This window comes from Mesoplodon mirus (genome assembly GCF_964341445.2).
Source record: "Mesoplodon mirus genome assembly, chromosome: 18".
NCBI classification, from domain to species: Eukaryota; Metazoa; Chordata; class Mammalia; order Artiodactyla; family Ziphiidae; genus Mesoplodon; species Mesoplodon mirus.
Genome location: NC_138994.1, coordinates 48046131 through 48067758, shown reverse-complemented (window position 1 = coordinate 48067758; position 21628 = coordinate 48046131). Strand labels below are relative to the sequence as shown.

Here is a 21628-nt window from a genome sequence, read left to right as displayed (position 1 = left end):
TCTAGAGGTAAGTGAGCAGTTGGAGTGGTACAGGTGGGGCTGGGGGCGGGGGCCGGGGGCACAGGACCTAACACCTTTGGGGCCATGTTAAGAACTTTTTATCTTACCTCCCAAAGAAATAGACATTTCAGGGCTTTAGCAGTGAAGTGCTGCCAGATTCACACTTTCAGATCAGCTGCTGAGTGAAAAATGGACCAGAGAGAGTCAAGAGCAAAAGCAAGGAACCCTTTAGGATGATGCAGTGGTTTGAGCCACAGATGCCAGGGCCTGGGACCAGGGTGGAGGCCATGGAGGTGGAGAGAATAGAAAAGAAAATAGAGACTAGAAAAGAGCTGTTTTGGAGGTGGTGTCAAGGTAATTAATTAAAGTGATCAATCAGCTCTCAGAGTGGCCGAGGGAGAAGTCAGGACGATACCCCAGTTCTGGCATAAACAGCTGGGTGGATGCGGGCCATTTGTGGAGATAGGGACTATGGGAGAAGCCCAATGGGGACCATGAGTTTAAATTCAGATGAGTTGAATTCAAGTGGGGATGTCATGTAGACAGCCCCCAGCATCCTCCCAAGATCTCAGGGAGAATGAATTCTGTCTAGGAAGCCAAGTCTGACGATCCCTAATGAGGGCCCAGGTGGAGGAGGGACGAGTGATATGTCCTCATTCAAGCGGCAGAGACAAGAATCAGGTACTTTGAAGGGGCCAGGCTGGGAGCATCGTGATGTGGGGTTGCAGGAGGGTGGTGGCAGCTGTGAAAGGTCACTCCCTCCAACCCCCTGCCTCTGGAGTGGGACAGGGCAGGATACCCACCTAGGAGAGACTGCGAGATCTTCTACTTCCAGAACCTTGCAGGATTTCTGCTTCCCTCTCTCCCAGCCATGGGGGCTGGGGCTGCCCCTCTCCTGAACATCTATAGCATGTCTCAGACTCTGAACCGGAGCCCAGTCTTCCAAGGTCCGCTCTGGGCTTCGGAGGCCTGGGAATCACCTCTCCATCCCTGCCCATCCATCTTTTGAGCCATGCTTCTCTTACAAGCTGCCCACCCAGGGCATGCTGGGAAGAGCGACACTTCTGGGAAGTGGGAAAGGGGAGGGAGGAGGGTGGGGGCCAGCTGGGCCTCCTCAGATAGCAGGCAGACCAGTCTTGGGAGTGGGCCCTCCATGGTCTAGCCCCAGGGGGCCAGGGGCGGCCAGGCAGGAGAATCTAAAGCTGGCCACTGCCCTGTCTGTTCCAGAGGGAAGCTCCCCTCAAGTAGCACAGGTGGAACCCTTCTGTCTGTCGTCTCCTGCCCCTCTGGGGGACCGACACACAGAGTCTCTGTGGACCGAGGATGACTTCTGGGGTCCCACAGGGCCTGTGGCTACCGACGTAGTTGACAAAGAGAGGAGCCTGTACCGGTGAGTGAGGGGGCTCTGCCTGTCCCCATCCCCATCCTGGGTCCCCACAGGGAGTCTGATCCCCACTCTTGGCCCATTGGGTCCCCCCCAGCCCCCTGCCAAGCCACCATGCAGGGACAGGGCTGAGATACTGGGTTGGTGCTTTTATTATGGAAAAAGAGGTTTTGCTACAAACATTTTTTAAATAGACACAAAAGTAGAGTCCAGGGAACTTCCATGTACCCATTAACCAGCTTCAACAACCATTTTTGCCAAATTTGTTTCAACTGTTCACTTGCCCCCCCCCTTTTTGTTGTTACAGTATTTTAAATCCAAGGCATCGGGTGATTTTATCCTTAAATATTTTGTGATACATTTCAAAAAGTACAAATAAAGACCTTTTCTTCCATAACCACAATGCCATTTTCACATCTCACAAAATTTACAATAAGCCTTTTGTATCATCTAATACCCAATCCATATTCAAATGTGCTCAACTGTCTAAAGTGTGTCTTTGCAGCTGATTTGTTCTAAGCACGATTCAAAGCCCACTCATTGTATTTGACTTATGTCTCAAATCTCATCTAAATCTCTTTTCATCTATATGCTCCTGTTACATTAATATCTACTGTGTGCTAAGTTCCATGCTAGTAACTGGGGGCCCTGAGATGAATAAGACAGCCCTGCCTTCCAGGGTTTACAGTCGTAAGTAATAAATTATAACCTTTGTCACGATCTCTCACATAACACATTGCCGTTCACCATCACAGACATTATCACAGCTGAGAGAGACTATCACTCCCAACTTAACATCTACAGAAGCTGACATCTACCATTTACCAGATGGGGAACCTTGGGAAAGTCACTTAAGAACACTGTAAAGTGTTGTTTTCAGCTCCAAGGGTTTATCATTAATATTACCATGAAGATTTTTATTAATTATTGGCAAATAACCCTTTAAAAACAAGAACACTTTCCTATTTCATTATCATCATCATCATTACAGAAACAGCCAACCACCCCTAGGCATGTATTAAGCTATCCAGCTGCATTAGATCACTGATTACTCATGACTGTACCCTAGTTACAGATGGGGAAACTGAGGTTAGGGGGGTTCAGTATCATGCTCAGGGATCCACAGTCAGAGAGCAGAGAAGTCAGTATTCAAACCCAAATCCATTTGACTTCAACGTCTGGGCTTAGAGCCACTCTACAGGATCCGTAGTGCCTGGCACAGGATCTGGTAGGTGCTCAGTGAATTTGTATGGAGTAATTCAGTGTCCACTTCTCCCCATTTTTCCTAGAGTTCACTTCCCCGTGGCCGGCTTCTGCCACTGGCCCAACACTGGTCTCCGCTTTGTGGTGAGAGGGCCAGTGACCATTGAAATTGAATTCTGTGCCTGGGACCAGTTCCTGAACAGGACATTCCCACAGCACAGCTGGATGGTTGCAGGGCCTCTGTATGACATCAAGGCTGAGCCAGGAGCCGTGTACCTCCCTCACTTTGTGGCCCTCCAAGGTAAGCAAGAGGGAGGTGCGGAAGCAAGGTGCTGGTGGTAAGAATGGGCCTGAATGGGGCTTTGGATGATAATGTCCTGAGGGAGGAGCTTGTGGCTTCCTTAGGGAGCCTGAGAGAGGGTTGCAGAAATGGAGACAGCTTTTCTCTCATTCCACGGTGCTCTGGGCATATCTTTCTGAAGCACTTTTGACCCCAGGCTCATAATTATTTTTGCCTGAATTACTTGAAAGTTTCCCTAAATAGAAAGTACAATAAAAACTAGCATTTATTAAGTTTTCTTTACATAGATTGGAAACATTATATACTCAGTTGAGATTTTCAAAAAGATTTTTCAAAGATAGGACTATTTATAAAGTAAGGCTAAGTGAACTAATTGAGGCTAAGTGAACTAACAAGGAATGTTGGGGTCCCTGGAGACTAATGACAAATGGGAAGCCATTGCTTCTCCTACAGGCAGGGAGAAGAAGCAGTGTCACCAGACTCCATTTGCAAGATGGAGCCATGAAAGAGGGGCTTTCCAGAAGGAGATGTAGTCATAAAGGGTAATGTAGTTACCTCTCTCACCTCCAAGGACTTCCCACAGAGAAAGTTCCAAGAAATATAAGCTCACAGTCAAAAATTACAAACAGTCAACAAGGCACCATAAATGAGAACCAGCAGAAACATAGGTACCAGAACTGGTCCCATTAAATAAATAACTAAATAAAATTTAAAAAAATTTGTTTTAATAAAATAAGAATGGGTCCCAGGACTTCCCTGGTGGTGCAGTGGTTAAGAATCCGCCTGCCAGTGCAGGGGACACAGATTCGATATCTGGTCCAGGAAGATCCCGCATGCTGCGGAGCAGGTAAGCCCATGCACCACAGCTACAGAGCCTGCGCTCTAGAGCCCGTGAGCCACAACTACTGAGCCCGCATGCCACAACTACTGAAGCCCACGCACCTACAGCCCGTGCTCCACAACAAGAGAAGCCACCGCAATGAGAAGCCCGCGCACCACAAGGAAGAATAGCCCCGCTCGCCGCAACTAGAGAAAGCCTGCACAGCAACAAAGACCCAATGCAGTCAAAAGTAAATAAAATAAAATAAAATAATCTATAAATAAATAAAAAAGAATTGGTCCCATAAAGACTTCAGACATTTTGTGTTATCAGAAACAGAACACAAAATACGTATGTTTCATTTGCTTAAAGAAATAGTCTAGGGGAAAAAGCAATAAACCATTAAAAATGATAAATCAAATTTGGTAACAAGCTAATTAAAGAAAATAGGAAAACATAAAGAAAAAAAAAGATTAAGTGACAGGGAGGATACCATGAGAAGGCCTAACATACATCTAATCAGAATTCTAGAAGGATATGGTAGAGAGAATGGAGAAGATGAAATAGTCCAAGAGAGAACTGCCAAGATATGTCTAGGATTGCTAAAAGATGTGACTTCTCAGAATGAGAAATCCAAAAAATCCACGGGCTATGACAGAAACATGAAAAGGTGTTGCTTCAAAGAAAAACTAGTGGAAAATGGAAAGATGGTAATTATAGTTGTATTTGGTGAATTCTTCAGCATTTTTTCATATGGTATACACCACTGTGGTATTATTTTCACACACACAAAAAGCAGTTAATACTCTCTGCATGGCCCCTTCTGGGATTAACATCAGTCAGCAATGTTCTGATTGGTGCCCGTGCAGCCTAAGGGCCTTGTCTGTTTTGCTGGATGTCTCTCTGCTGCCCAGAAACCACTGCATTGCAGCAGTTGCCGAGCAACTCAGGGATGGAGCTAGGACTCCTGACCTCTAGGCCTGTGTCTCTTCCACTACCAACCTTCATCCCTCAAACTCTCTCTTCATCTCAGGCTCATCAATGTCCATGCCTGGTCAGATGTCTTGGCTGCAAATCAACTCTGGCTGATTTAGGCAGAAAAGGAATATATAGGAAGATTCTTGAGTAGCTTGTAGACTTAACAAAAGATTAGGCAACAAGTCTTTAAAAAAAAAATGGCAGTGACCAAAGGATGCTAGAAACCAAGAACATAGCCAAGGTTACACCAAGAAAAATAGGAAGAGACCTGTGCTGCAGGCACAAGGGTATATACTACCCTTGGCCTCTCCATTTCCTCACCGCCCCTTCCTCCTCCTTGACCTCCACCTGCCTGGAGTCAAACCTGTCAGCATCACTCAATGGCCCTCACAGTTACAAAATCCATACCAGCCAGGTAACCATGGGGTCAATGGCTTTCCCAGCTCCAGGGCCAGGGACTGGGCCTCTGTATGGGTTTGGCTAAAGGGAGTTTCTGCAGTGCTCCCACCCTAGAGACAGTATTGCCCAAAGTCCCCGCATGATGGCTTCCCTGGCTGGGTCCCCCAGGAAGGCCACCGGGCCTGCACCTGGGGACATCACTCCCCCAGCCAAGCCAGACTCAGTGAGGGCACTAAGTCCTTGCCTCTTGAATGCTTTCTTTGACAGGGAACTACGTGGACATTTCCCTGTTCCAAGTGGCCCACTTCAAAGAAGAGGGGATGCTCTTGGAGAAGCCAGCCAGGGTGGCACCATATTACACCGTCCTGGAAAACCCCAGCTTCTTGCCCATATGGGAGTTCTACTGAGGGTGGTCCATGCTGCTCTGTGCTTCATTCCCATCACTTCCACCGTGTGGCTCTACCATCACCTCCATCCTGAAGAAGTCACCTTCCGCCTCTACCTGATCCCCAGTGACTGCTCCATTCAGAAGGTGGCAGTAAGAGCCAGAAAGGTCGGGCCAGGGTGGGCTGACAGCAAACAGGAAATGTCACCAGAGAGTCCCCTAGATGGGTCAACTGGGAATAAGGATGGGACTCTTATAAGCAGGAGCCTTGAAGTGGATGAATAATCCTGCCCCTGCTCAGCCATGGTCTGGTCTGGATCCCTAAGGTCTCCTCCAGCTGGCTTTGCTGCTCCATCACTCATCTCTGGACAAGCCTCTTCCCAGGAGTCAAAAGATGAGCGGTCTCCATGCTTAGAACTGTCTCCTTTCCCCCATTCCCATGTCTTCTCCAGCAATGCCCTGATTCCCACCCTGAGTATCGCAGAGGCCAAGCATGGGGCTCTCTGTGTAGCAATGCATGGGGGGTGAGGGGTCAGCAGGGGTGGTATAGGCCCCTCCACCAACACAAACACATGGAAGCCCCATCTCACTTTGTTCAGACCAGATTCCATAGGGTGGGACCTCTGGGACGCCAGACATACCTCCTCCCTTGATCCTTGTTCTGTACACTCCTCAGGCCATAGATGATGAAGAAAAGAAGTTCCACTTGGTGCGAATACACAAGCCACCCCCACTGACCCCGCTCTCCATGGGCTCCCGCTACGTTGTGTCTGGTTCGGAGAAGCTGGAAATAATGCCGGAGGTGAGCCGCCCAGATGTTTGGCCCTCACCAGGGTCAGAGGTACTGCTTGGGGATACCTGTGGGCAGGTCTCAGAGCTTTCCCAGGGACGGGGTGAACTGGGGTTGGGCAGACATGGAGTGGGATGTAGGGTGAACAGGAATGCTTCTAAGATTGGGAGAAAGGGAGTTAGTTGGCGGGGGTCATATTCAGGATGGGGACAACATTGGGAAGGGTCGGGCTATAGGGTGTTAAGGATCTCCAGTCAAAACCACCATGGGCTTCCCTGGTGGCGCAGTGGTTGAGAGTCCGCCTGCTGATGCAGGGGACACGGGTTCGTGCCCCAGTCTGGGAAGATCCCACATGCCACAGAGCGGGTGGGCCTGTGAGCCATGGCTGCTGAGCCTGCGCGTCCGGAGCCTGTGCTCCGCAACGGAAGAGGCCACAGCAGTGAGAGGCCCGTGTAACGCAAAAAAAAAAAAAAAAAAAAAAAAAACCCCACCATGAACACACCTGTAGCTGAAGACACTGGGTTTAGGACTCGTTGCAGTGGGAGAACACACACCCTGGGGAACCACGGGGCCTCTCAGTACAAAGGTAGGAAGAACCTATTATAGGATCTGGGCCTTGGTTGGGTAATTTGGGGGAAGGTCTAAGGAAATGAAGGTTTGCTCTAGATTGGGTGTTATCAGAAAACAGGGGCAATGCTATGACTGGGAACCTCAGCAAATCTTATCTCTAGGCAGGGCAGACCCAACAAGGATAAAGCTGTAACTGCTTAAATAGCAGGCACTCATTTAGCAGGGAGGGCGGAGACGGAGGAATAAGGATCTGGGTTAGAATGTGTGAACGCTACATTTAAGGATGAGTCCTGACTCATTCATGGGGTACCCAGCTGTGCTTATCCTTCTGAGGATTTGTGGAATATTTAAAGAGCAGTGTCTAAAGGTGGCAATTACTTTCAGTACAGGAGATGGTCAGAGGGTTCCTACGGGGTTGAGCAGGGCCAAGAAGGTGCCAGGTGGAGAAAGACCTTATTCTCAGGATGAATCGTGGCTTCTCACAGGGAGATTCTTTCTCTCTGCAGGAACTAGAGCTCTGCTATCGGAGCCCCAGAGAATCCCAGCTGTTCTCTGAGTTCTGCGTTGGCCATTTGAGGTCAAGGATCAGGTTGCAAATGAGAAACAAGAAAGATGGGACTGTGGTATGGGAAGCCTTGGTGAAACCAGGTAAAGTCAAGTCCAGGGAGCGCAAAGGTAGGAGAGAGAAAGTCAATCAAAGTATATGTGTATGTGTGGGGGCCAGTTTGTATTATCACAGTTTGCTGATGAGAAGAAATAGCCCAGGGCTTCCCTGGTGGCGCAGTGGTTGAGAGTCCGCCTGCCGATGCAGGGGACGCGGGTTCCTGACCCGGTCCGGGAAGATCCCACATGCCACGGAGCGGCTGGGCCCGTGAGTCATGGCCGCTGAGCCTGCGCGTCCGGAGCCTGTGCTCCGCAACGGGAGAGGCCACAACAGTGAGGCTCACGTACCGCAAAAAAAAAAAAAAAAAAAAAAAAAAAAAAAAGACCCCACAATATTTCTTTTAAAAGGAGAAAAAACTCCTCGGGGAAGCCCCGCGCGGAGCTGGGATCCTGGCCGTCTGCACTTCCGCTTCTTTGGCCCCAAGTCCCCTTTCACGCCCCTGGGTCCCAGCTCGCACCCCCTCCTTCCTGCGCCCCGCTGTCAGGTTGCCATGGCAACGGGGCAGGTTGCACACGGACTCCTGAGGCGCCAGCCCTGGAGCGTCCTGGAGATTGAACCTGGACAGCCAACCTCTGCAACAGGCGGGGGCGCTGAAGCGGGAGCCAGGAGCAAGAGGCGCCTCGACTGAGACAAACGCTGCGCAGACCCTGCAGAGCCCCCGCCCCCTCCCCGGCTCCGCCCCACGCCGCCCCCTCCCCGGTAGTAGAAATACAGCCGCAGCCCCGCCGCCGCCCATTGCGCCTCGACTCTGCCCGGACCCGATCACCCGGAACAGGCAGACACGCCTCGCCGCGCTTCTCGCCAATGGCTGACCAACTCTTTCAGCGCAAACCCTGGCACCACGAGCAGCTTCGCGCGGACCCCGACTCTGACTCCGAAGGCCTGTTTGACAAACCTCCTCCAGAAGAGACCCCGGCTGTCCGCCGGCCCAAGTCGGCGTGGGCCGCGGGCAGGAAGGCCGGTCGGCGCACTGGTGGGAAGGCGCAAGGGGCCCGCCCTGGGCAGCCGCCCAAGGCCGCGGCGCGCCCCCAGCCCCAGGAGGAGGCGCCTCCACTGCACGAGGGCTGCTATCTCGACCATTTCCCGCACCTCTCCATCTTTATCTACGCGGCCATCGCCTTCTCCATCACCTCCTGCATCTTTACCTATATCCATTTACAGCTTGCCTGATTTGCTGGGGATGGGCTCAGGGCTGAGGGGGGAGGGAAGGGGAAAGAAGGGCTCAGCATCTTGTGTCTCGAGACGCGCCGCACCCCCTTCACCTAGCTTTCGATGCTTCTTTTCTTCTCTGCTTGTCACTACCTTTGTCTAACTGTTCATCAGTAGGAACGTCCAAAGCAGCTACTGCTAATGAAATAAGCACCTGGGGATTAGAGGCGGGAACACAGACGCCAACGTTTAGAATCTCGCGGTGCGATTGAACCCCATTTATAATGAGAATAATGTCCTTGGACCCTACCGCTTTGTGAGGTGGGGGAACGCAGAGGAAACCTGTCATTTTGTGTCTGGGGCGGGCACAGCGAGCCCAACCTTCTGTTCTTTAAGGGATGAGCCAGACCCGGCCCGCCGCCTTCCAGAGAGAGGGCCCCGCGGGGAGGGTCGGCGCCCTGGCCTGGGATAAGCCGAAGCCTTGTGATGCTGCATCGCCCCCGGAAGAGCCAGCAGTGCCCCCCCGCCCCCCCGAGCTGGCGCAGAGCCCGGAGCGTGGGAACTGGCAGACCTGAGAGCGCAGGACACAGTGAGTTTGTCGGGGTAGTGCGCCACCTGCCCAGAAGCTTGAGCTCACCCAGACTGTGCGTTTCCCTCCCTGCCTTAGGGTTTGATGCCGCTACCGATGTCGGGCCGAGCTGAGACACAGCCGAAGGAGCTGTCCTGACGGGAAGCCACAGTCTCGTCGTGTCCTGGACGGCTTGGGACCAACGTCTGCAGACCTCCAGAGACGCACGCCCATAGCTTGCACGCTGCGCGGGATGAGGCGCTGGGGTCCACAGGGGGCTGTCATTGCTGTCTTTGGGGACCTGGGGGGGCTTCATCCTGGCCCAGAGCCCTTCCAGAGCTATGGGGCCTAAGATCAAGGGGGTGAGGGAGTCTCTCATTGATAAGAATTCGTGCTAGGAAACCATCCAACCCCTAGGGGTTTGTCATCTCATACCCAAAAGACCTAATACCAAAACCCACCTTGGCAGGGTATTTACCCACCTGCCATTCTGTTTACATATGAATGTTAAATGTCAGAACATAACGCTCTAATCCTGCATATACTTTACTTGGAAATGTCTGTAATTATGGTACCTCTGATGGAATAAATGCTCCTTTCCCAGTCTCCTTTATATTCTGTTCTTTATTAATTTCCAACTATGCAGTGGGCCCACCAGACTTCCTGGTCTGCTCCAAGTTTCATCCCATCATCTTCACAACATCCCTACTGTCCCTGCGAAAAAAATTTCATCCCATTATCCAGCATTCCAAGATACAGCATCTCTCTCCACTAAATAGCTATACAGACCTCTAAATGACATCTTCTCCATATCACGTCCTGACAGCATACCAGTGTCCAGTTCTACTGTCCCCTGATAGCAGGTCTGTCACTATCCCACTGTGGCATTATTCACTGCCCCTCAGTATTTAGTCTCCACTTGCCTCCATTATCAGGACACTTCTGCCCCTGGACAGTCCTCCCGCTGAGCTCTACAATTTGCCCCCTAATTCACCCAGCTTGTATCTTTATAAGCTCAGTGTTTGCTAATGTCAGGGCCTTGTTATTTCCCAGTTCTGTTTTCCCATAATCCCATATCACTACATGCCTTAATATCTTGCCCCTTTATTTCAGTGCCAAAAGCATGACATCCACCATTTCCCAACATCAGCCTGTGCTGTGCAGCCACAGTTGACTACAATATTTTTCCCCCAATAAAAGGCACTATTCCCCAAAATTAAGTCTCCCAAGTTACCACAATATGTACCTCTCTCTGTTTTTCCAGTTTTCAATCTTGGATATTGGATCTTTACTGTCCTTTAATGACTAACCACTGAATCCCAATACATGGTCCAGTGCTCTCCAAACATTTGGTCCCATTGTTTCCCAGTCACACATCCCCTTTTTTCTTTACTTTTTTTTTTTTAGCCACACCACAGGGCATGTGGGATCTTAGTTCCCCACCGCACCCCCTGCAGTGGAAGCTTGGAGTCTTAACCACTGGACCACCAGGGAAGTCCCTCACACAACCCCTCTTGTCCCTCACACAGTCCTTCAGTGACTACTCAGGATATGATCTCCCAATATTTTGCCCTCAGTTAATCCCCTGATAGAACAACCCCCCATTCCCAAAACCAAAGTTCCCTGTTCCTTGATATTTGACACATTGTTCCACAAATATCATGACCCTTTCTGTGCCACCAAATCTAGGCCTCCATTTTCCTCCCTAAATTCCAATATCTGGTTCCCATGATTATACCATTATTAGATCCTATTGCTCTACACTTTAAACATTGACTCCAATATTCTCCTAAATATCCAGCCCCATTAGATCCCTTTATTTCAGGGTTCACTGTATCGTTCCTCAAATACTTGATTACTGTCTCCCCAATATTGCGCTCCAGTCTTCCTTAACATTCACCTCGTCATTGCTACCCCTGATGTTAAGCTCACCCCAGCCCCAAAATCAATCTCTCTTCTCATACCCCCATATTCTCCCCTATTAGCCCTTACTTTTCCCCATAACTTGTTTTTGTTGTTGTTGTTTTTAGGATGGCTACAATTTTTTTTAATAATTTTTTTAAATTTATTTATTTAATTAATTTCTTTATGGGTGTGTTTGGTCTTCATTTCTGTGAGAGGGCTTTCTCTAGTTGTGGCAAGCGGGGGCCACTCTTCATCGCAGTGCGCGGGCCTCTCAATATCGCGGCCTCTCTTGTAGTGGAGCTCAGGCTCCAGACGCGCAGGCTCAGTAATTGTGGCTCACGGGCCTAGTTGCTCTGCGGCATGTGGGATCTTCCCAGACAAGGGCTCGAACCCGTGTCCCCTGCATTGGCAGGCAAATTCTCAACCACTGCGCCACCAGGGAAGCCCCCAAATTTTTTTTAAATTTATTTTTGGCTGCTTTGGATCTTCGTTGCTGCACGGGCTTTCTCTAGTTGTGGCGAGCAGGAGCCACCCTTCAGTGCAGTGTATGGGCTTCTCATTGCAGTGGCTTCTCTTATTGTGAAGGGGCTCTAGGTACGCAGGCTTCAGTAGTTGTGGCACACGGGCTCAGTAGTTGTGGCGCACGGGCTTAGTTGCTCCGCCACATGTGGGATCTCCCCAGACCAGGGCTCGAACCCGTGTGCCCTGCATTGGCAGGCGATTCTTAACCACTTCGCCACCAGGGAAGTTCCCTGCCCATCCTTCCCCCCAGCCCTCATACCTTGACATTCCTGAAATACCTGAAATTCTCCATATCTCCTTGAAATTCCTGATTTCATTGAACTCCAATGCTTGGCCCATATTTTCTAACTAAATTAAATTTTCACTACCCTCACACCATCCATGTGTCCCTTTAGCATCCCCATATGTCTGACCTGGCCAATTTTCCTTTTATATAGTTTAAGTGTCCCAGGATATTTGGTCATATATCCCCTCCACTGCCTCCCTATATAGAGCTCTCAATTGTCTCCCAGTCTCTGGAATTCCAATATATCCAAAATATCCAGCCTCTCCACGCAAGTACTAATGGACAGCCTTTTCAGAGTTTAACAATAAAAACAAAAGGGCACAATTTTTTGGTCTTTGTGCCATGCTGCCCAAGAATCAAATTCTTTTTATTATTTATTTATTTATTTATTTATTTATTTATTTATTTATTTATTTATTTTTGGCTGCGTTTGGTCTTCATTGCTGAGCGCAGGCTTTCTTTAGCGGCGGTGAGCGGGGGCTACTCTTTGTTGTGGTGCGCGGGCTTCTCATTGTGGTGGCTTCTCTTGTTGCAGAGCACAGGCTCTAGGCGCATGGGCTTCAGTAGTTGTGGCTCACGGGCTCTAGAGCGCAAGCTCAGTAGTTGTGGTGCCTGGGCTTAATTGCTCCACGGCATGTGGGATCTTCCCAGACCAGGGCTCGAACCCGTGCCCCCTACATTGGCAGGTGGATTCTTAACCACTGTGCCACCAGGGAAGCCCCAAGAATCAAATTCTTAAAAAAAAAAAAAAAAAGATCAAATTCTAGAGTCTTATTGACCTAGCTAAGTTCACATGCCCACTTTTGGCCAGAAGGCAAAAGAAACATCTTAATAAGAAGCCCCCATGAAAATAGCACACTATAGGAAAGAGACAGTTTCCCAAAGGAAAACTAAAGTTATCAAGACCATGGATACTGGGCAGGCAAAAATAATAGACATCTAGTAAAGTGACTTTTAGCAGATCACAAATGATAAAGGGAGAAACAATTATTTTGGACATTTGTCCTATTATGTACTGGCTTCCCAAAGTGACTACACCATTCTACATTCCCACCAGCACTGTATGGTTCCAATTTCTCCACTTCTTTGCCAAAACTTACCTTTAAAAACAAAAGTTATAGTCATCTTAGTGAGTATGAAGTGGTATCTCATGTGCTTTTGATTTGCATTTCCCTGATGGCTAATGATGTTGGATTATCTTTTCATTTGCTTAGCCAAGTGTATATATTCTTTGAAGAAATGTCTATTCAGATCCTTTACCCATTTTTAAATTGGGCTGTTTGTCTTGAATTCTATGGGTTCTTTATATGTTCTAAATATGTCTATTATCAGATATAATTTGCAAAAATTTCCTCATTCTGTGGTTTGTCTTTTCACTTTCATGATGGTATCTTTGAAGTTCAAAAGTTTAATTTTGATGATGTCCATCTTATCTATTTTTTCCTTTGTTCCTTATGTTTTTGGTGTCATCTCTAGGAAACTCTTGCTTAATTCAAGATCACAAAGGTTTAAGCCTATGTTTTCTTCTAAGAGTTTTATAGTTTTAATGCTTATATTTAGCTCTCTGATCCATTTCTGAGTTTCATTTTTATACACGGTTTGAGTTAGAGATCCAATTTCAATCACCAATGGCCAATGATTTATGTAATGAAGCTTGCTTAAAACCCAAAAAGAGAGGGTTTGGAAAGCTTCCAGGTTGGGGAATCAGAACGTTTACATGTGCCACCATGCCAGACCCAAAGTCCACAGGGACAAAAGCTCCTTTGTTCAGGACCTTACCGTATATCTCTTCATCTGGTTCTTGGCTCATATATCCTTTATAATAAAGCAGTAATCCAGTGAGTAAACGGGCTTCCTGAGTTCTGTGAGCTGCTCTAGAAAATTAATTGTACTCTAGGAGGGGGTCTTGGGAACCTCTGATTTATAGCCAGTCAGTCAGAAGCACAGGTAACCTAGGTTTCTGATTGGCATCTGAAGTGGAGGACAGTCTTGTGGGACTGAACCCTTAATCTGTGGAATCTGATGCTGTTTCCAGACAGTGTCAGAACTGAGTTGAATTGTAGGACACTGACCTGGTGATGAAAACTGCTTGGTGGTATGGGGAAACACCGGCCCCTTCCCAACATCAGAACTAAGTGCAGAATGCCTTAAATAGTATTTCCTTATAATTCTCTTTACTTTCTATTAATACCATCCCAAACCCTGTCACTGCAGCAGCAGGATGAGAAAAGTCTATTTGGGAGTATACAGTGGGGAGCAGGCATGATAATGACGGAGAATAAATAAACACAAGGGAAAGCTTGGGAATTGGCATCTAAGGAGACTGTTGTGTTTTTTTTTAAATATTTATTTATTTGGCTGCACCGGGTCTTAGTTGCCACACATGGAATCTTCGTTGTGGCATGTGAACTCTTAGTTGTAGCACGTGGGATCTAGTTCCCTGACCAGCGACTGAACCCAGGCCCCCTGCACTGGGAGCACAGAGTCTTAGCCACTGGCCCACCAGGGAAGTCCCAGGAAATTGAAAGTTTGATATTACAAAATCATAGGATCTAATGTAGAGGGAAGTAGGAAATTGGATAAGACTGATGCTGGATGGGAGATGAGGCAATGAAGCAGAGTGGGTAACCAAGTATTTGTTATCCTGATTTATTTCTGAATTTTTGAGGGAGGAATTTAATTATCAGAGGACAATGGGGCCAAGTATATTAATTTATTCCTGCAGAGACAAAGTCACAGTATTAATATCCAACAAGTATTAAGCACTTACTCAACATGTAATGGACTCGAGGTCTAAATACTGTGGATTTCACCCTTCTATCCAAGTCAGGTCCATATTTTAACTGTATCCAAACAAACCATATTATTGCATATATGATGAGGCCAAGCACGTCTCAGCTGTTGTTTCCTTAATAAGCAGCCTAGGGGGCTTCCCTGGTGGCACAGTGGTTAAGAATCCGCCTGCCAATGCAGGGGACACGGGTTCGAGCCCTGCTCCGGGAGAATCCCACATGCCGCGGAGCAACGAAGCCCACGCGCCACAACTACTGAGCCCACGTGCCACAACTACTGAAGCCCACGCGCCTAGAGCCCGTGCTTCGCAACAAGAGAAGCCACCGCAATGAGAATCCCGCGCAGCGCAACAAAGAGTAGCCCCCGCTCACTGCAACTAGAGAAAGCCCACGTGCAGCAACGAAGACCCAACACAGCCAAAAATAAATAAATAAAAATAATAAATTTAAAAAATAAATAAGCAGCCTACATCCTTATGAATATCTTAATTTCTAATTCCACTAGGTATGTTAGTTTCCTGCAGCTACTGTAACAAACTTAGTGACTTAAAACAGCAGCAATGTATTCTCTCACAGTTTTGGAAGCCAGAAATTTAAAAGAAAGGGGTCAGCAGGGCCACACGCCCTCTGGAGGCTCTAGGGAAGAACCTGTTCTTTGCCTCTTCCAGCTTACGGTGGCTCTTGGCATTCCTTGACTTGTGGCTGCATCACTCCAATCTCCCTCTGTGGTCACAAGGCCTCCTCCTTGTCTGTCTCAAATCTCCCTCTATAAAGTCACCTGTCATTGGATTTAGGGCCCAGCCAGATAAATCAGGATGACTTCCTTATCTCCAGATCCTTAACATAATTTTACCTGCGAAACCATTTTTCCAAATAAGGCACAATCACAGATTCCAGGAATCAGGACATGGACATACCTTTGGGGGGATCACCATTCAACCCACTACACTAGGAGATTTTAAATAAGCTCCAAATGCAAAAATAAAAAATAAAAAGAAATGACCATTTGGGTAAAAAGTCATACTGAAGGACGCATACCATGACATTATATACAGCAGAAAATCACAAATCAATGCTTTAAAAACATATATATTTAATGTACAGGATTGGAAAAAAGGACTCTTTGATAATAAACATATTCCAGGTAAACACAGGCTTCCTAAACTGATGAATATTTAATTGCAAATATTAATATCCTAAGTTACACTTCTATATAAAGGAGAAACTCCAAATCCTGTTCTTCAGGAAGACACGGAAGGCAAGTAATACTTTAAGAGCAGCTATTGCTATTTCTCCCCTTTCCTTGGGTGATCTAACATTTTACATGGATTAGTTACAAAAGGAAATATTAGACTCCATTGAATTTAAGCACAAGACACAGCTAAAATTTGTCACTGAGAGTACTAACTATTTGATGCTTATGAGTGTGAATAAATAAGTTAATTAAATATTAGGTACAAGGCAGATTCCAAAACTAACTGAAGCATGAAAAAAAAAGGTATAAATACCTAATAGTCAGTTAATATAAATTTTGCTATTGGATATGTTCCAGGCTTCCTTTTCTATGTCAGTGAAATCTGCTTCCTTTTGTCCAATGTCTTCCATTGCTGGGCTCCAAGACAGTAAACTCTTTAACCTCACCAAGGCCTTGGTCATGGAAAGGATTTATTTTAGAAACAAAATAACTTCTTTCTTCTTTCTAAAGGCCATAGTTGTTTTTTCTGCTACTTGCTTCCTTCAACGAGTTATTAAAGTCCCCATGTAAGAAAAGTTACTGGGCAAGAACAAGCAGTCTATGTTGGCTGTCCCACAGTGCAGTGGCTGGTTAATAAAGGAGATGTCCGGGCTTCCCTGGTGGCGCAGTGGTTGAGAGTCCGCCTGCCGATGCAGGGGACACGGGTTCGTGCCCCGGTCTGGGAAGATCCCACATGCCGCGGAGCGGCTGGGCCCGTGAGCCATGGCTGCTGAGCCTGCATGTCCGGAGCCTGTGCTCCGCAACGGGAGAGGCCACAACAGTGAGAGGCCCGTGTACCGCAAAAAAAAAAAAAAAAAAAAAAAAGATTAGTTCAAGGTAGTGCATAGATGCTTCAGGAGAGTGGACCAAAAAAGAGGAGGACGTGGAATACAAGAAAGAGTGAACAAAGAAGACCCCCCCAAAGTACACAGTTCACTAGGATCAGAATGGTCATTGATATAAACCCCTTATCATTCCACCTTCTGACAAACTCCTTTTATTATTTAGACATTAAGATATTTTCAGTCTTTTGCCTTCCATTTCCACATTGTCTCTAATATTCTGTAGTTTTCTGGAGTTCTGGACCAGGAACACCAAGCTCTCCCTAAAATCACTAGTCCCATGGTCTCTGCCGACATTTTCAAGCTCATCAAACAAAGACAATGTCTGTTTGAGTTTGGCCAGAACAATTTTTTGCTCTTCTAATTCTGCAAGAAGGGCCTGCTTAGTGCATAATTCAGTTTTATACTTCTCCTGTAACTGTTCAATTTCTTTTTGGAGAAGCTGGAATTCTTCCTCACTATAAGGATGCGTCTCCTGAGATTTATCTTCCGGAAGCAAGACGTTTGGGGGAATACGCAAGATCAACTGTAAAAACAGCTGCTCCATTTTGCCAAAAAGGTTATCAAAACGTCCTTTCATGAAGCAAAGAAACTTTTCCGTGCACTTACGAATCTGGACTGGGCTAACTGCACAGTCTGGGATGCCATCCAGCTTCTTCAGAATAACCTGTTCAACAGCCTGCATCACTTCAAATAGGTAGTCTTGAAATGCAATGTAGATCCTAAGCATGCAAGTTTGCGGTGTGAAGCCAAAGAACTGGGCCTCATAGGTCATCGGATCAACAGACATCTTGGCTTATTTTGCTTTGTTAATTTTGAATGTGAAAAATCTGCAAATATAATAAGAAAAAATTTCATTTGTGTTCAAAAAAATCATCTGATGAAAGTAACAAATGACATTACAGATAGCAAAGCAAAAACAAAACAAAACAAGGAAGCAAACAAAAAAATATGAAGTTTATGTTCCTTGATACCTGATGCTACTTCCAGCCTCACTCATCCGCAGCAGGATACAAACCCTGCCTCTCTGAGGCTCTTTCCATCAGCCTGTACCTCCCTCTTCCTCCTCATTGTCCATTTCCCTCACTTCTCAGTTACTGATGCTTCTGGCCTATGCATCAGTCTTCGGAATTCTATCATCCCAGACAACTTTCAAGTTTACATGGATGATCTTACCAATGCCCGAGAGACTCAGTTTCTTGAGTTTCAATGATCTTCATCTCCACTCTTTTGGCCACATGGCAATTGATATTTGTAAGTTCTTTCCCCAGCTGCTCCTACATTTTGACCACAACCTCATATGCTGGTCTTCCAACGCTCATTCGCATATTCATATTATACCTTAATCTTCAAGACTTTCAGCCCTATGATCTTCTTTTTCTAGCTCTCAGTCTCTCCCACCTCACTTCTTCCTCTCTCCATTTTAAGCTCCATGATCCATCACTTCAACGGCTCCCTTGCCAAGGTCCTCAACTCCCCTGTCCTTCCAACCTTGCCATCTGAAAAATATCCCATTAGAAGCTGAGCAAGCCTGATGTTTTCTCAAGGGTCTGGGAGACATTCCTTTCAAATGTAAACATCTAGGAAAATAGCACTCCTATCTCCCTGTCACTGTGGGTGTTTAACCTAGGGACCTTTTTCTGAGCTGTAACCATATACTTGTCATAGAAATAAAAGTATTCCATTATTCCTGCAAAGTAACTAGCTAAAAAAAATGGCTACCTCAATTACCAGGTGAATTTAGGATGAACCTTATGGAATAATTTGAAGCAAGTGGTGCAGTTAAATCTTTTTATGGGACAAGATGCTGTTAATCTTGAGAACTTATGTAATGGCTAAAAATAGAATGGTTGTAATGGTTCAGCTGTATAAAACAGGGTAGAATTTCTTTCTGTCTTTGTCATCTCATTCACAGATTACCTATAATACATTATAATCCAGATATGCTTATTCAGTAATAAAACTGCTTTCTCTTCTATGTCTTGTGGAGAGGATTCTGTGGATTAACAGGATTTTAATTTCAACACTACCCTATGCCTTCAGGATCAATTTCAAACTCTTTCACACGGCTTGCAAGGACCTTCATCATCTGACCTTTACCAACCACTCTGTCCTCCTTTTTAAGGACCTCACATACGCATAATTGAAGTGATAATACTTCCTATTTCATAGCACTCTATATTTGGTCCATGCTAGGTCCTCTCTTACTTATTTTATTCTTCTTTCATCGCCCATAGGAACCTACTCCAGTGTTTTAATGTATGCCTTTTCAGTTCATCTTTAATTTTAATTCATCTTTAACAGGTTTTAGACATACAGTTGACCTTTGAACAACATGGGTTTGAACTGCCCAGGTCCAGTTATATGTGGATATTTTTCAATAGTAAATACTAAAGTACTACATAACCCACAGTTGCTTGAAACTGTGAATATAGAACTGCATATGTGGAGAGCCAAGTCTAAATTACACAAGGATTTTTGACTGCTGGGTGGATTGGCACCCCTAATCCCCACGCTCTTCAAGGGTCAGCTGTATAGTCTTGAAAAATACAGTTTTCTTTATGTATGGTTTGCTTTACATTATGTTTGCAATCACTTCATGTTATTACACTTCATTGTTATTTTACTTCATTGGTTCTTTTTTTATTTTTATTTTTTAATTTTTGGTTGCACTGGGTCTTCATTGCTGCGTGCGTGGCTTTCTCTAGTTGCAGTGAGCAGGGGCTACTCTTCGTTGACGTGCACAGGTTTCTCACTCAAGTGGCTTCTCTTGTTGTGGAGCTCGGGCTCTAGGCACGTGGGCTTCAGTAGTTGTGGCTCACAGGCTCTAGAGCGCAGGCTCAGTAGTTGTGGTGCACGGGCTTAGCTGCTCTGCGGCATGTGGGATCTTCCGGGAGCAGGGATTGAAGCTGTGTCCCTTGCATTGGCAGGTGGATTCTTAACCACTGTGCCTCCAGGGAAGCCCCACTTCATTGGTTCTAACTGAAGTATTCCATTAATTTTACCATATGTGTATACCGTACTTCATGTGTCCACTGTCCATAGTTGCTGGGCCACAGTTTACTCATACATAATTTCACTAAATACTGCTAAAATGTTCTCCAGAACACTAGGGGTGGGAGTACAGCTAGGCTTGTTTACCCTCCCATTTGCAGTATATGAGAATTTCTTTCTCATGTCTTTGCCTTCACTTGATATTACTCAAAATTCTTATTTTTGCCAATCTTGTAAAATTGTTTTTCAGTGTTGCTTTTTGAAAACCAAAACCATCTAACCCCCACACAGGCTGGACACTGAGGACTGCAACTACCGACAGTCTCCTTGCCTCCCCAAACAGCTTACTGTTTACATTAGCATGACTCTCCTATTCTAGGAGACCAGAGTAATATTTTCATTGTCCAAACGGCTTGATGGTTCATTATGAGCCCCCGGAAAGACTGATCAACTCTGAAATGCTAAGCACCAACAATCTGTACAGCAAGATTCTCTGAAACGCTTGCCTCAGCCATTTCTACCAATGCTGGACTGCTTTTCTTGAGCTCTACCCAATCCTAATCAAGCCTCCAAATTGAAAAATCCACCTTAAACCAAATTTGCAATTCTCAAAAAACTCCAATCTTGCCTGTCATCCCTACAAAACACTGCCAAAGCTCTGTCAAGGTGTTTTGCTTACCAGGGTAAGCAAAACATTCAGCACTGTTTTATCAATAGGCTGTGAGGGTGATGTTTGGGGTGCAGGTAAAAATATTTTAATGTGCGTTTCTCCAACTGCCAGTAAAGTTGAGCATCACTTGAAACGTATTAACTCTTCAGGTTTCTCCTTCTGTAAATAACCCATTCATATCCTTTTTAAAAACCACTCTCTCCAGCCTTTTACTTAATTCCTTCCTTATATACTACCAGATAAGGCCACTCCCTGTTCCAACAACCTTTAGTACTTCCTTATAATCCACCAAATAAAGTATAATATTCTTAACTTTGCCTGCCATGATCTGACTACTCTTTGTTCCAACCAAACCAAGCTATGGCCTTTCCCTGTGATGTCTTTCCCTCAAGAGAAGAAGCCTGGCCAAATATCTTCCAAGGGTCAGTTTAAATACACTTCCCTGGGGACCCACTCCCTCCTCTGAATTCCCATCAGGACCTCTCTTCGGGCACTGGCCAAGTCCTACTTTAGGATATTATTATCACGGGCCTATCTTCTCCGCAAGCCTTGGATTTCCTGAGGAAGGATGAGTACTGTTTCAATAGATATTTATAGGTAAAACGCGGAAGGTGCCCAGGACACCTCAGCGAGTAGAGTAGCTGGAACTCCAGAAACCACGGGGCAGGAACCACTTCCGGCCTGAGGACTGGCTCCCGGCAGGCCCCGCGCCTCCGCTGCATGCCGGAACCTTAAGGGTAGAGGTTCGCGGCCCATCGGAGACGCTGCTCCATCTGGCCGCTCCAGCGCCCGGCGATGAGGCCTCAGCCAGTGCCACCCCTTCTCGCTCCTCTTCAGTGAAAATGCAGCCCCGTGGCACTTACCCAAACGACCATGAGAGTGACGAATTCGACCAAACACCGGCTTCCCGCCACCTCCTTTAAACCACCGCCTGCTGCCAGAGATAGGCGGCGCCGCTGACTCCCCCAAATTCCGACTGCTAGCTGCCTTAGAGCGAGGGCAAGATGCCACCGCGCTCCTGATTGGCTGGCTGTCCGGGGGCAACCTATATTGGTGACGAAAAGGGGACGAGCGGGAAAGCTAGCTGTGGCCTGCGGGGATTGGCAGAAGGAAGCGGTACTCACTCTCCCGCGACGTAGGTGGGTGGAGAAGCGAGGCTGGGCCGCCGCGGA

General features: G+C 46.7%; 3 protein-coding genes across 3 annotated transcripts in view; 2 read left to right on the top strand and 1 right to left on the bottom strand.

Annotated features, from left to right (window-relative positions):
* The window catches only part of NLRP1 (NLR family pyrin domain containing 1), a gene marked incomplete at both ends in the record, with an annotated part of 167334 nt that extends 159285 nt beyond the window's left edge, over positions 1–8049 (top strand). Inside the window, 8 exon segments of the mRNA XM_082603909.1 lie at positions 593–681; positions 1228–1390; positions 2674–2888; positions 5353–5477; positions 5480–5617; positions 6147–6272; positions 7337–7505; positions 7919–8049. Of these exon segments, the coding sequence (XP_082460035.1) occupies positions 593–681; positions 1228–1390; positions 2674–2888; positions 5353–5477; positions 5480–5617; positions 6147–6272; positions 7337–7505; positions 7919–8049 (1156 nt within the window).
* Positions 8050–8243: 194 nt separating this feature from the next.
* On the top strand, positions 8244–9864 carry LOC309794002 (uncharacterized protein). The gene is made up of 2 exons (XM_082604936.1): positions 8244–9232; positions 9311–9864. The coding sequence occupies exon 1, from the start codon at positions 8299–8301 to the stop codon at positions 8662–8664; it is 366 nt and encodes a 121-aa protein (XP_082461062.1). The 5' UTR covers positions 8244–8298; the 3' UTR covers positions 8665–9232; positions 9311–9864.
* A 5925-nt stretch (positions 9865–15789) lies between these two features.
* On the bottom strand, positions 15790–21616 carry MIS12 (MIS12 kinetochore complex component). Its single transcript, XM_082602850.1, has 2 exons — positions 21320–21616; positions 15790–17622 (listed from the first exon to the last, which is right to left on the bottom strand). The coding sequence occupies exon 2, from the start codon at positions 17580–17582 to the stop codon at positions 16962–16964; it is 621 nt and encodes a 206-aa protein (XP_082458976.1). The 5' UTR covers positions 17583–17622; positions 21320–21616; the 3' UTR covers positions 15790–16961.
* Between the last annotated feature and the right edge of the window lie 12 nt (positions 21617–21628).